This window comes from Capronia epimyces (assembly GCF_000585565.1).
Source record: "Capronia epimyces CBS 606.96 chromosome Unknown aczIQ-supercont1.4, whole genome shotgun sequence".
Taxonomy (NCBI): Eukaryota; Fungi; Ascomycota; class Eurotiomycetes; order Chaetothyriales; family Herpotrichiellaceae; genus Capronia; species Capronia epimyces.
The window spans coordinates 3,027,669-3,040,157 of record NW_006912907.1 but is presented as its reverse complement, the minus strand read 5'-3'; the positions used below and the strand labels follow the sequence as shown (position 1 = coordinate 3,040,157).

General features: G+C 54.2%; 5 protein-coding genes across 5 annotated transcripts; 2 read left to right on the top strand and 3 right to left on the bottom strand.

Annotated features, from left to right (window-relative positions):
* Positions 1-352: 352 nt before the first annotated feature.
* A1O3_05737 (uncharacterized protein) lies at positions 353-1,321 on the bottom strand (the record flags this gene model as incomplete). Its single annotated transcript, XM_007735857.1, has 2 exons — positions 353-1,070; positions 1,131-1,321. The coding sequence occupies 2 exons, from the start codon at positions 1,319-1,321 to the stop codon at positions 353-355; spliced, it is 909 nt and encodes a 302-aa protein (XP_007734047.1).
* Positions 1,322-1,939: 618 nt separating this feature from the next.
* On the bottom strand, positions 1,940-4,657 carry A1O3_05736 (uncharacterized protein; the record flags this gene model as incomplete). Its single annotated transcript, XM_007735856.1, has 1 exon — positions 1,940-4,657. One exon carries the CDS (start codon positions 4,655-4,657, stop codon positions 1,940-1,942), a length of 2,718 nt encoding a protein of 905 aa, XP_007734046.1.
* A 1,728-nt stretch (positions 4,658-6,385) lies between these two features.
* A1O3_05735 (uncharacterized protein) lies at positions 6,386-6,964 on the bottom strand (the record flags this gene model as incomplete). Its single annotated transcript, XM_007735855.1, has 1 exon — positions 6,386-6,964. One exon carries the CDS (start codon positions 6,962-6,964, stop codon positions 6,386-6,388), a length of 579 nt encoding a protein of 192 aa, XP_007734045.1.
* Positions 6,965-7,601: 637 nt separating this feature from the next.
* A1O3_05734 (uncharacterized protein) lies at positions 7,602-8,541 on the top strand (the record flags this gene model as incomplete). The annotated part of the gene is made up of 2 exons (XM_007735854.1): positions 7,602-7,625; positions 7,684-8,541. The coding sequence occupies 2 exons, from the start codon at positions 7,602-7,604 to the stop codon at positions 8,539-8,541; spliced, it is 882 nt and encodes a 293-aa protein (XP_007734044.1).
* Positions 8,542-11,722: 3,181 nt separating this feature from the next.
* On the top strand, positions 11,723-12,133 carry A1O3_05733 (uncharacterized protein). The gene has a single exon (XM_007735853.1). The coding sequence runs from the start codon at positions 11,892-11,894 to the stop codon at positions 12,075-12,077; it is 186 nt and encodes a 61-aa protein (XP_007734043.1). The 5' UTR covers positions 11,723-11,891; the 3' UTR covers positions 12,078-12,133.
* Positions 12,134-12,489: the final 356 nt, after the last annotated feature.

Here is a 12,489-nt window from a genome sequence, read left to right as displayed (position 1 = left end):
GAAAGCGTCGATACTTGACCGAATCTCGGATCATGGTTCTAGATCCCAGATCCTAGATCCCATAGATCCCAGTACATGTGGCACCAGGTCTTCTGATGGTTGTCAGCCCTGAAGAATAGTACGTAGTTGCATAGCGATAACGATAATCGGCCCTGGCCAAGGAATGATGCATAGATTCGTCCATGGACCGAAAAATCGTCGGATTTGGGATTGTCCTGGTCCAAGCAAACGGAACGGAACAAAACGGTGGAAGGAATAACAAGTTCGTGCGAGTGAGGGCTAAGGCCTTGGGAGGCAGTAGTGGCGCCGAAGCCGTCCCTTTCAAAAAAAGGGCACAGCATCAGTAAGTATCTCATGGGCCGTGAGCATGACCGCCGATTTGCCCGATGCGCGAGTTTGCAAATCCGAAGCCTGCTCGTCCGGACGCATCTGGACCTCTCGGCGGTCGAATGGGTTGTATATCAGTGGGCCGGACGCTGGGGCTGGGCATTCCATTCTCGCGGCGCTGTACGTAGCTTGAGTCCGGCCTCGCCACGTAGGAGGGATCGAACAGTTCGCGGGGCTGCGATCCTCTCGAATGTGTTCTTGGAACCGTCGTCGGCCCTCCTCCTCCACCTCCGCCTCCTCCGCGTCGGCCTCCCCGTCCTCGTCCACGGTTCGGCGTGGCAGATCGTGACGCCGGCGGAGTCATGCTCGAGGGGGTCGATGTACCGGACATGTTGTTCGACGGCGGTTGTTGCTGTGAGGCGGCCTGTGTACCGTTTGCCGGGCCGAACAATTCCTGCCGCCGCTCTTCATATCGCCGCTGTTTCTCCTCTCGCTCCCTGGCAGCTCGGGCCTGGCGCTCTGCAAGCGAGAGTTCCCTGGCGTCGGCCTCTTCTTCGTCTTCGGAAGACTCGTCGTTCGTGTCTTTGTTGAGGTTCAGCGCTCCGAGGCCACGGCTGGGCGGTTTGGAAGAGTGCGTGATGGGGCCTTTCCTCGAAAGCAGGATCGGCGGAGGCTTGAATTCGGAGCGGAGAGGGACGACATTGCGCGATTCGAGGAAATAGTTGGTCTCCTGGGGGCCTTCACTATTTTCCGCGCGTCAGTGGTTGGGACAGAACGGCGCGGGAGCATCTCATGTCTCATACGCTTCGGCCCAGAGTTGCCGGTTGAATTCGGCTTGTTGCGCCCTCCGTTGCGCCTTGGTCACCTTGGACGAGACTTTCTTCGGCTCGGCGGGTTCGCCAGGAGGCGTCGGTTGTGTCTGTGTCTGTATACCAAGCACTTTTGTGAGCTGTCTGAAGTGTAGAGCGTAGAAGCAGAAGCAGAACCAGGACATCGCGAGGAGGAACGGACATCTACTACATTCGACCACTCATCCTGCCACGCATCCAACGGCTTGCTCATTGTCCACGTCTCCGTCTCGGGATGACAATCGGACGCACGTACGAGATTGTCGAACGGAGAGGCGCAGTATTGAGCATGCGCTGAAGTCGACTGGGTCGGAGGCTGCTCAATCGAAAGTATCTTACTGTGTCAGCCAAAAGTGCGAGGAACGGGGCCAAAGGCGGATAAAAGACGCAACTTAGACCGGCTCTCTGGGCGTGCCGCCGTTTTAGACGAGGCTAGCCCTAAGCCTTGACCATCACTCCCGTGATCTCAGCCTTGCACGACAAAGGTACAAAGGTACGACAAAGGTACGACCAAGGGCATGCGGTCTAGAATACTATGCAATGATTATTGTCCTGCATCTATCTCATGCTCTGTTACTCCTCACTGTGCCGAGGTCAGAGCCAAAGAACTCAATTCGTGGTCTGGGAGGTCGTCGTGTGCCCGTTATATTCGTCGCCGGCTTCACCGTCCAATCCTGGTCACCATGAGTGATCCGAACAAAGCTGATCTCTCTAGACATACTGGTTTGGGACTATAGCTTTGAGGGTTGCAAAGGCATGGCTGTTCATGACCTGCTTCCTGTGGACTTCGGCGGAGCGTCATCTTTCCTCCTTTTGCCCTTGTCCATCGCAATCTTCTCCCACTCTTCCCATTCCTTGGCGATTTCGCCGAGCACGGTGGCCATCGTAGATGCAGAAGCCATCAGCCCATGACCTTCACCATCGAGGACCCTCAACTCGCAGCGCTTCATCGCGCTTTGTAGCCAACGCACGTTGTCCAAGGGGACTCGTGAATCCCTTGCACCGTGATGGATGACGACTGACCTGGTCACTTCGGGATATCGGAAGCCAATGGGCTTCCGCCTTTCAAGACAAACAACCAGGTCGATGGCAGGATTGGCATTTTGTGTGGCAAGTGCCCAGATGCGATGCGTAAGCGTCTGGTTATAGACGGCACGTCGAGCTTCGGATGTCAAACGCGACGCCGCGGGTCGGGAGCTCTGCACTTGTGTTTGACGATGAGAGCCAGGGCTTGACGGCTCTGCAGCGGTTGCCTGTACCGCCGGAGACTCGCCGTTTTCTTGATAGCTTGGCACGCTCCGCCTTCGATTTTGAGTTGCTGATTGGGGACGCTCGTAATGTATGTCAGAGCTGGGCCTACTGAAGGGACTGTCCGCATGCATGTCACCAAATGGATAGGCCAGAGAAACCTCCAGACCCTGCAACTGCTTATTCCTCCTAACCGACTTCAACGGTTTGGCGTCGACAGATGCACTCGTCGCTGTCAAGAATCGTGAATTTGCCACCTTGAGAATTGTTGGCGGCAGAACGCTTAGGATCTTGTGGGATAGAGGCAAGTTAGCAATAGGCTGTGAGTCCGGCCCTAGTGAAGCCCCTTTTGGCATTTGCGAAGGTGGAATCCATGGTGCCAGAAGATGAATCCGTCCACGGACGTATTGTGGCATCTTCAAAGCAGTCGCCAGTGCATAAATGGCACCCGCAGAATGTGCCAGAAGTGAGAATCTTGTGATTCCGAGAGAAGTACAGATCACGGCAACATCGTCCACCCAGTTCAATGGCGTACATGCAGCTTCAGGAGCAGACGAGCTTCCGCCAACCCCGGGTCGGTCAGGCGTGATCAACCTGAGTCGTAGTGTTCTGGCAAGTTCGTCGTAAAATGCCGTGAGATACCGCGTCAAGCCCATACCAACGCAGCACAACACTACAAACCCTTGTGGATCACCCACCTCTGAGAAAGCGACCGTTCGACCGGTTCGGGGGTGCCGGATCTTCTGGGTAAGTCGAGGGGCACTGAGAAACGTGTCGACTTCATCTGATATGGACTGGATCTCGGCGAGAGAAGGTTCTTGCCTACTAGAATAGAGGGGGTTTTTCCGTCTCGGCTGAGTCGCAGGACTCTGGCCAATACTGTTGCCTCGAGAGGGCGTTGCGCTAGCCATGTCTGAAGGATGGGCTGTAATATCTGCAGGTCGACCTTGGGACTCGACCTCGGAAACATCGGGCACCAAAGCAGGCATTCTTGCCAGGTCGGCCACTGTCACAAAAGCGGATAGCTCAAGAGGGCTTTCGACCTCGGGAGATTCAACTACAACTTCCGTCATAGAGAGCCTTGAGCTAGCATATGGACTTGATCGCTGCGAGACCTTGGGCGTTGATATGGTGTGCCTTTTGGAGGCTCGCTCGGATTTGCGACCTTCGTTCCGCCATTCCTTCTGACGCTTTTCCCTCGCTTCCTGTAACTCACGTATCCTCCTGACAGTTGAATTATCACCTTCGATCAATTCCGAGTCTATGTTGAGGTCCTTGAGATTGCGACCCGCCACGGAATAGCGACTGGACTCCTGAGAGGTGTCAGAAAGGCCGGTGACGCTGCGTCTGAGGGACGAACGACGCGAGGGGATCATATGATTTCCAAGGTCACCTCTGCTCAGCCGACTCAGAGGAGTTCCTGTAGGACTATCGACGGTCGCCTGCTCCAGCTGGGGGCTACTTGGCACACGGCCATCGATGGACGAAGTTCTCGTAGGATATTTATACTCTTTCTCCTGATCCGTGCTGTATAGTGATTCTGTCTTTCGCCGTCTATCTGACGAAAGGCGCTTTGGAGGGATTGGGGGCGAGAGAGCCTTGTCGCGCATTGACTCCGTGGTCGGTTTCCGAAGAGGAGCGCTTAGCCCGCTGATGATAGAGAACGTCGAGCTAGCACTTGAACCATGCCGCCTTTCAACACCAAGTATTCCGACGCCGTCACTTTCAGTACGAGATCTGAGGCTCTGTATGGAATCGCGAGTTGCCAGTGCCGAGTGAGACATGTTCACCGAGTAGAATCTTGACTTGCTCCTTCTCTTGGACAAAACAGGAGGCCTTCTGGCGTACCGAATCACGGGCGCGGCGGCCACCTCCCCCTCGCTACTGTCATCAGCGGCAGGTGGGTGATGTAGGTCCCGATCGACTTCATCGGCGTCGGGCGGCGTAAGGGGCACCTGACGCCTAGAAGGCTGGAGGGATTCGTGGATCTGATGCTCGATGAGAGGGTCTTGTTCCGATTCTGGTACGGTGGCAGCTAGGATGCTGAAGGAGTCAATCAGTGACGTGATCACCTGAAAGTGTTGCGCAGGGACTTCGAAGGGTGGCGCAGGGGATTCAGGATGTAGTTGTAGTTGTTGTGCTGTGATGTTGAAGTCGTTCGCATAAATGTTTGAATCGCTTGCTAAAGAAGGGTGGCGATACCGTTCAACAGGTGCGATGGTGTTGAATTCCATGCCTCACAGCGGATTGGAGCGCCTGGTCAAGCATTCGAAAAGGTCCGAGTGGAAGCGCTTGCACAGGCGAGCAAGCCAGCTGGAGAATGACAGCAGTCTGACCTGGAAGCACCCATCAACATCAGATAGGTCCTGTACGGAGTACGTAGTACTCGTAACTCCTGCTTTGTCTCCAAGTCATTCATCAACTAGGTGCAGCCTTGCCTCAGACAATGAGTAGCCTTAGGGCCTCTCTGACCTGACACACCTTTCTGTCCTCTGTACTCCGTACAATTCCCGACTCTTGGACACCTACGCTAAGGGCCCAACCATTCACTTGCTATTTGGCCGTCAGACTGGGCCTTTTATTTTGTAGCCCGGCTCCTGGCTCCACGAGGAACGGCCCACGAGACGATCAGGGATGCACGGTCCCGCAGCCAATTGCGGCTCGCGTAGGAGGAATGGGGAGATTCGATGGCTTCAAAACTGAACAGGAACGAGAAGCGCGTGGTTCGCCGTCATACACACTATCATAGTACGTGGCCCTCGACTGGATTTGGATAAAGGCGCAGGAGGAGTACGGAGTACGGGGTAGGCTTTCAGACATCTCGTAGCAGGTAGCAGGCCTGAAGGAAGAATCACGGTTGAGAATACTACGGATAGTACAAATTGACGACCACCTGGCTTGGTTGTCGCATCGGCATCATCTCCAGAGTATTACGGAGAACATGAAATTAAATCATCTCGTCGCGTGGCAAGATCAAGATCTGCCTGCGATCCTTAACCTAGAGGGAGTAGATATACGGAGTATGTACACGACTTATGCGGTATAGCACACCTGTTCCACCACTAATTGAGCAGACTCCATCGTCCTCCACCCTCGATGCACCTGTAATTTTACGCGATGGGGACTCAATGCGCGGAACTTCCCATCGTCGTACGGGGAGCGCTAGGAGACGAGCAGGGGATGATTCATGAACATACGGAAGAAGCCTCCAATGGCACTGGAGCGATCGGTTGTTGCATACATACCTAACAACTTGGGCCTTTTACCCGCTGTCGCCTTCAAATCGACTGCCAACAAGGCTTGATCAAATCTATACTCCGTACCTGTCTAGGAGAGTCGACCGTGGTGGTTGTCTGGTCTAATGCCTTTGGGAGTTTGGCTTTCCCAGTACACAGACTAGAAGGGGCCGTTGCACGATGCGTCAAAGTTGATGTCTCAGAAGCATGTGCAAGGTTCTGTTAGAAGCTGCGCTGCATTCTGGGTCAGGCCTCTGCAGGCTTGGGTGTCAAGAGAAACGCTGTGGACCTAGCACGGTGTTAAGGGGAAATGTAGCATTGAAGTCTTCTTAGGTGCGTCTATTCGATAGGCGGAGATGAACCGTATTTTCACAAACCTTGCGGCTGGGAATCTTTTCCTGATCCGTGTAGAGCGATCTATCGTGATAATATGTGACCTCCTTCGCAAGTGGCCGATGCCTTCAGACACTCCCGCTATAAAACAAAGTCTTGCCCAAACACCATGCTGAAAATCACAAGCCGCTTGATTCCCGCTTTTCTCATGCAAACGCCCAGAAAACATGTTCGAACGAAAATGTCCGAAAAAAGCGTCAGGTCCGCTGTCCAGGGGGCGCCGGTCTATGTTGTCGCTAAATCCATAACCGTGTAAGTCGTGAGAGGCGTCATGGCGACGATGAAATGCGAAATCGTCGGAATTGATCAAGGCCCAAGAAACACCCAACCGTGTTATATAGTAGCCGGTTGCCCCATGTTTATTTTCTCTCGCTCTTCGCCGAATGCCCTTCGAGACATTTCCAAGACCGTCTCAAAGCCTTCTCGTCCCCGTGCCGCATTTTCTCGGAATCTTTCCACGCTCACCTCCTCAATCTTGGAGCGAATCTTTTGCCAACCCCCGCACAATGCCACAATCTTGGCGGCCTGCTTGAAGTCTGTCTTTCCGTTGGCGTCTTGTGAGGAGGGTTGGTACACAACGGTTTCTCGACACTCCAGCAGGTTGGACCAGGTCATGTTGGTGCTGCACATGGTTACCTTCTTCGCCGCCGGGTCGACGTATGACACCTCGTATACATGACTGGTTGTATCTCCGCCGAGAATATTCAAAACCCATTGAGGTGCGTTCTGCTTGCACGTAATGAGACGCTCGGTGCGGAGGATACCAGTCTCGGGATCGACGTGGCGGGATAGCGTGTCGACCGCCAGAACGTGCGAGGCCTTGTCATTCCATGGACAGTATTTCCGCCAGTTGTTCGTGCTGACCTCTTCCCAAGAGTAGTCGAAAGTGTACGATGATGAGAAAATTCTCATTGTGAGGAAACTCGAAGGGAAGAAGGAACGTGTGTGGGCGTCGGGTCGAAGTAGTAGTCTATTCTCGATGATCGAAGCGCTTTCGGGAGAGCTGGTGGCAGTCTAATATGATCGGTGTCCGCACTTGTCTATGAGAAGCGCTGAGTGGAAACAGCTAATGAAAAAAGAACGTGGTGCTGGATGACTCTCCAACATCAAGAAGTCAAGTTATGAGGAAGTGGAAAGAGAAAAAGGCCTCGTGCCTCTTAACAAATCGAGCATTTTCTTCCGTACGGGCAAGCTCGGGATCCGTCCGTTTGTGATTGGTCGGCTCGCTCTGAATGAAAAGCTAAGCATCGGGGAGGCGGGAGGTCATTTGAAGTAAAGCCAGATTTATTCAGTCTGACAAAAACTACAGCATAAACAGCATAAGACCATCGTGGCTGCCATTCTGTCAGACAGTGCATACCTCAGATATCATTCCGTCAGCCAGGTGCTTTCTCCGGATTCGGCATCATCGCGGTGCCACTTTCGGGTGACAGTCCCCGAGCGGCGTCGAGGGTTTGGCAGCCATTTGACTCCAAGTCCTTCGTTTCTCCAGGATCTCTCAGCGCAGTTATGACATGGTCCATTGCTCACGCAATCCCTTTCTTCCATCATGTCGGAATATTGGAAGTCTACGGTATGTGTGCCCCTTCCGAAGTCTCGCACGTCATGTTCACTGCTGACGGTCTTTGCAGCCTAAATACTGGTGTAAACACTGCAGCGCATATGTTAAAGACACCCCTTTCGAGCGCAAACAACATGAGAGCACGGGCAAGCATCAAGGCAATCTCAGACGGTTCCTTCGAGACATCCAGAATAGCCATGAACGGAGCGAACGCGAAAAGGAGCGAGCAAAGTCAGAGGTTGAAAGGCTGAGCAAAGTCGCTAGTGGCAGCACCCCGACATCTTCGATAGCTACAACCGCCCCTGCAAAGTCGCAGCCTTTGAGCGTCCCGAAACCTCCAACCCAAGCAGCGGCTGACTTGAAGAGGCAATGGGCGCAGTTGGCTGATATGGGCATCAAAGTCCCCGAAAAAGCACGATCTGAGATGGCCATGCCAGGAGAGTGGAAGGCGGTGGAACGACAGACGATCAATGAGGCGCCGGCGGAAGAGGCTCGAAATATCGGAGTCAGAAAACGAAAATATGAAGATCAGGAAGAGGAGGAAGAAGTAGAAGAGACGATCGTCAATCGGGTATGGGGATCAACTACAAAGCGTTATCCTGGCGACGACAAAGCGGACCTGGACGAGTTATTGTCTGGCACGATCTCCTTGAAGAAAGAAAAGAACAATTCTGCTTCTCCTCTGCTAAAAGACGAAACGAAGGAAGCGTTGAAGCAAGAGAACGACGCTGGCCTCGATGGAGATGTCGGTAGGAGCGAAGGACAGCAATCCAACAAAGTCGATGCCTTGTCGACCGACAACACTCTACCAGAAGATACTCTGGTGAAGGGAGAGATAGACACCTCTCAATCACTGACACCCTTGGACGCGATCCCGGAAGAAGTACCGCTACCAGTATTCAAGAGGCGCAAGGCTAAAGCATCCTGAAACGGCCCAAACTCCGCCTAAAAAGATTTGGAGGTTGTATGTCTCGGCCGGCCACAAGCGAACCGAAGCCCACGATAAGCGAGTCCGCGACCCAACAGCAATTCCAATTGTTGGATAGACTACGTTTTGTTCTGGTCCGGAGGACGATTGCACACGTCTGGGAAATCGCGCGGTTAGAAACCAGTGGTGAACAATGTCGCACGAGATGGCGGGCCACGTGCATCTCTTGTAATTCGCACGTCGCACGAGTATGACATTTGACAGGTCCATCCTCGTTTCGAGGGTACATGCGGTACTTTCGCCCCTCTACGGTAGGCACACCGAGGGTTCGCAATCTGCCAGGGAGCCAGCATCGTTCTTGAATTTGCGGGTGGACGCACCGAGACAACCACAGCGTAATCTGTTCAGAGCGCGAACAGAGATTGTGGAACTGAAACTGGAACTGGGTGAAGCCCAGGTATGACGGCGGGCGTCCGGAGGAATCATCCGCCCATATGAAAGTACGAGGGTCCGTCCGGCTCCATTTATGGCCTCCTCCAGGATGCTTCGATAAAGAAGAAGTGAGGCCTGTGATCATCCAAGGGGGTGATATGTGGGCAGCTTACTTAGCAGCGACCAATAGGAGGCTATGGGAGGTCGTGTCAATTCGAGGCTCGATTCTTGTCGGGTAATTCATGATAGGCAATCCAGTAGGGAATGCAGCTAGCCATGCGGAGTGTTATGCGCGCCCAGCCGTTAGGCATGCAGGCGGTGCCAGTGCAAGTCGCTCAGAGGAGTGCCGGTCGCCTCTGCATCATCTTTCCTGTGCTCGGAATGGGGTTGGTCTCGTCCGGAGAATTGTGCAGCACTAGCCCCTAAGCCCACTACGTCCCCCCTGGCGGTCAAAACCATGCTTCTCCATGCTTCACGGGGAGACGACTGACTGTCCCTGGTGCGGAAAGTCTAGGGGAAAACAGGCCACCGTTCACTCTGTATGTGGACAAGTCCAGCCTAGAGGCCCCTGTCGAGTGTGTATTCCTTACCCCGTGTCTCAGGGTATGATTTCTTGCATGCATCGTATTGAGCAACCGCCTCATGTGACACAAAAATGAACATCGAAGATGGATGGTGACAAATGGTACGGAGTACCTGGCCAGGATCCTGAAATCACCCATGTCTTTGTGGCTGGGCGATCATGCGGTAGAGGGTACCTGGGCCGTGGAGGACCGGAAGACAAGAGACGGGAGCGAGGGCGCTGTTGGCTCGCTAGAACGGTGGGCAAACATCCCATGTACAAAAGACCGTGCGGTTGCCAGTTGGGGCTTATTTGTGGGCTCTTTTGTTTCCGCCAAAACTTGAACGGAGCGTCTGTGACAAAGCAGAACAAGTCTGTTTGGAGACATATCTTTTCTTTGGAGCGTGTTTCAGTGTTTCAGTTGGTAGCGTGACGAGGGTCGTGGTGATCAAACCACCGCTTCCAAGACCCATATCACACCAATCTCTTTTGTCTCTTCTCCGACGTCTCCAATAGTCGGTCTAGGCGGAAGCCGACGGGCTCGGGAGGCATCTGGTGGCGCGAGGATCAAGCAGACCAGGACAAAAGGGACGAGAGGAACGGAGACGGAGGACGAGCTGGGGGCCCAGGTAAGGAAAGGCACACTTTTGGTCTGGAGCCTGGTTGGACCTGGTTGGACGAGGGAGTCAAGGTTGAATGCTGACGACGCGGTGACCAGACACAACTAGACAACTAGGGGGAGAGAGGTCAGCCGAATCCACCCAACTGGTTCGAAAAGGGTTCAAGTGGTGGTGATACGACCCCATTTCTCGAAAGCCAGCTAGCAGGGTTCTAGGGCCACTTGGCAACGGTCAAGCAGCATTGTGACATTCTGTTTTGGAAGTAATGGGGAGACAAGGGTCAAGGGGTTGGCAGTTTGAAGTCTGAACGGTGCGTGTGTATGTGTGTGTGTATTGTTTTGTTTTTGTTGTTGGTTCGTGGGGAAGTGTGTTCTCGGCGTCCGCCTGCACACACCTACCTTACCTCTTCCTCTCCGTTTGTGTGCGTGTCTTCCTCTTGCCTGGTTCTCAGCGGATGATGGGCCTCGGTGGTGATTTCAGCTCGTGATCGACTGTTACCCGGTGTAGCTAGCAGCCCCGAGCATATGCAGCCAACCTGGAGGGGGAGCGCTAAAAGTTGAGTGAAGCCTGCTGTCAAAGCAGCTTAGCCTGCGGTCTTGGGTGGGTTGGCGCCGGGATATACTCTAAGCGAGAAGCAACCAGGACCAGGGGCGGTTGTGTCCTAGCACTCAGTGTCAACGCTTGCTGGTCGACCGTTCGGGGGCGGTGGGTGCGTTCAGTGGATGGGGCTTCGGAGCCGTGCACGCTTGTGGGCGTTTCCTTTGAATTGCACCGCTATCCAGTGTCCACCTCCCGGAAGAAAGGCTTGCTTGTCGTCTATGCTAGGGCCGCTGAGCGAGTCGAAGCGATCCCAAGCGAGGCTCGTTCCAATTTCGCCATCAATCTGCTTGATGCTCACTTGCGCTTCGGCACTTCGGTCTCCGCGACGCCTTGAGCAATGCAGCTTTTTTTCGCCATTCCATCCAGTCCATCCCATCCTGGAGCCAACACGACTCGTTTCACGCAGCCTGAATGAGCGTCCAGACCAAGGTCTCGCAGAACCCTGTCCAGTGTCCATATCTGCTCCTCTTTCCGGCCATGCCACCTCGAGCGACACTTTCATGACATGTTACCATGGTGCAGGCACCTGTCGAGCACTGCTACACTTGCTTTCTTCACATATTCGCGGCTCGCTTCATCTGGCTTCCGGTCTAATCCTACCCATCTCCTTTCTGTCTTGTCGGTCTGTTCGGTTTTCTGCGTCGCTTGCTCACCTGAAATTCCCTGTTGATTGTTCTCGATACCCCATATGCAAGAAGTGAGCATTCTCCAGTGCCCTAAGAGCGGTGAGATGAGAGGACCTATCGGACTCGATGCTGACCATCTCGACAACTAGTTAATGAGCATACACTGCACCGATTGAAACAACGAACCGCGACAGTAGAAGGGGAAAACAAAGTCGACATCCTCCAAGGCGCCATCTGCCGTATTCTTCGGTGTCCCTTGCCCCTTGCACCTCGCTCGCCTGAGCCTGCCCGCTGGAAGCAGCTGGAGGCGAGAGCAAGTCGGCCTGATGAATTATTCCAACATGACCACGGCGGCCCTTCAAGCTTCGACGGCATCTATCAGTCTACCTCCCATCAGTAGCATTGACTTCCACACCCACGTTGCGCATCGGTCGTCTCCAGAAGTGGTACAACCGTTACCACCTCCTCCACCGGCAGCGCCACGCGTACTACCACCGCTTCCATATCCCTATGCAGCACGACCTGCACCTCCGCCTCCACCTCCACCTCCTATGTCCCACGAATACCTACAAGCGAGGCCGATTTATCCAGGAATACCGACCAACTACCAGCCGATGCCTGTACGGATGCCTTTGCCTTCTTCGACGGATCCCAACCTCATCGTTGCCCCTGCTCGACACAAGGCCAAGGAGGTGAAGAGACGGACGAAGACAGGGTGCCTGACATGTCGTAAGCGACGCATCAAGGTGAGTTTGTGGACTTCTTTCATTGCATGTCCAGCCTAGCCTTGCCCAGATTGATTCTCGAATGCACGGGCCGGGCAGTTCTGTGGGAGCGGGCGGCGGGCGCACACGCGAATCGAGAAGGGAGGGCAAGTTTACACGTACTCCACTTGGGGTGGTTGGGCGGCGCCACACTGTTCTTGCTCTTCGCCCCCCCTCTCTTTAGTGAGCTTCACTCTATCACGCGCGATCGACACCACCACCTCCACAGTCACACAAAGTCCAACCACTACCACAACCACAAACCTTGAACCCAGCCACCTCCAGTTGACCTTGCACTTAACCGCTACACCGTCAACAAGCGATACCTATCGTCGCTCAGCTCC

Bases quoted from the DNA above. Each gene is read 5' to 3' on its own strand.
- A1O3_05733 (XM_007735853.1), top strand. From the start codon at position 11,892: ATGCAGCACGACCTGCACCTCCGCCTCCACCTCCACCTCCTATGTCCC.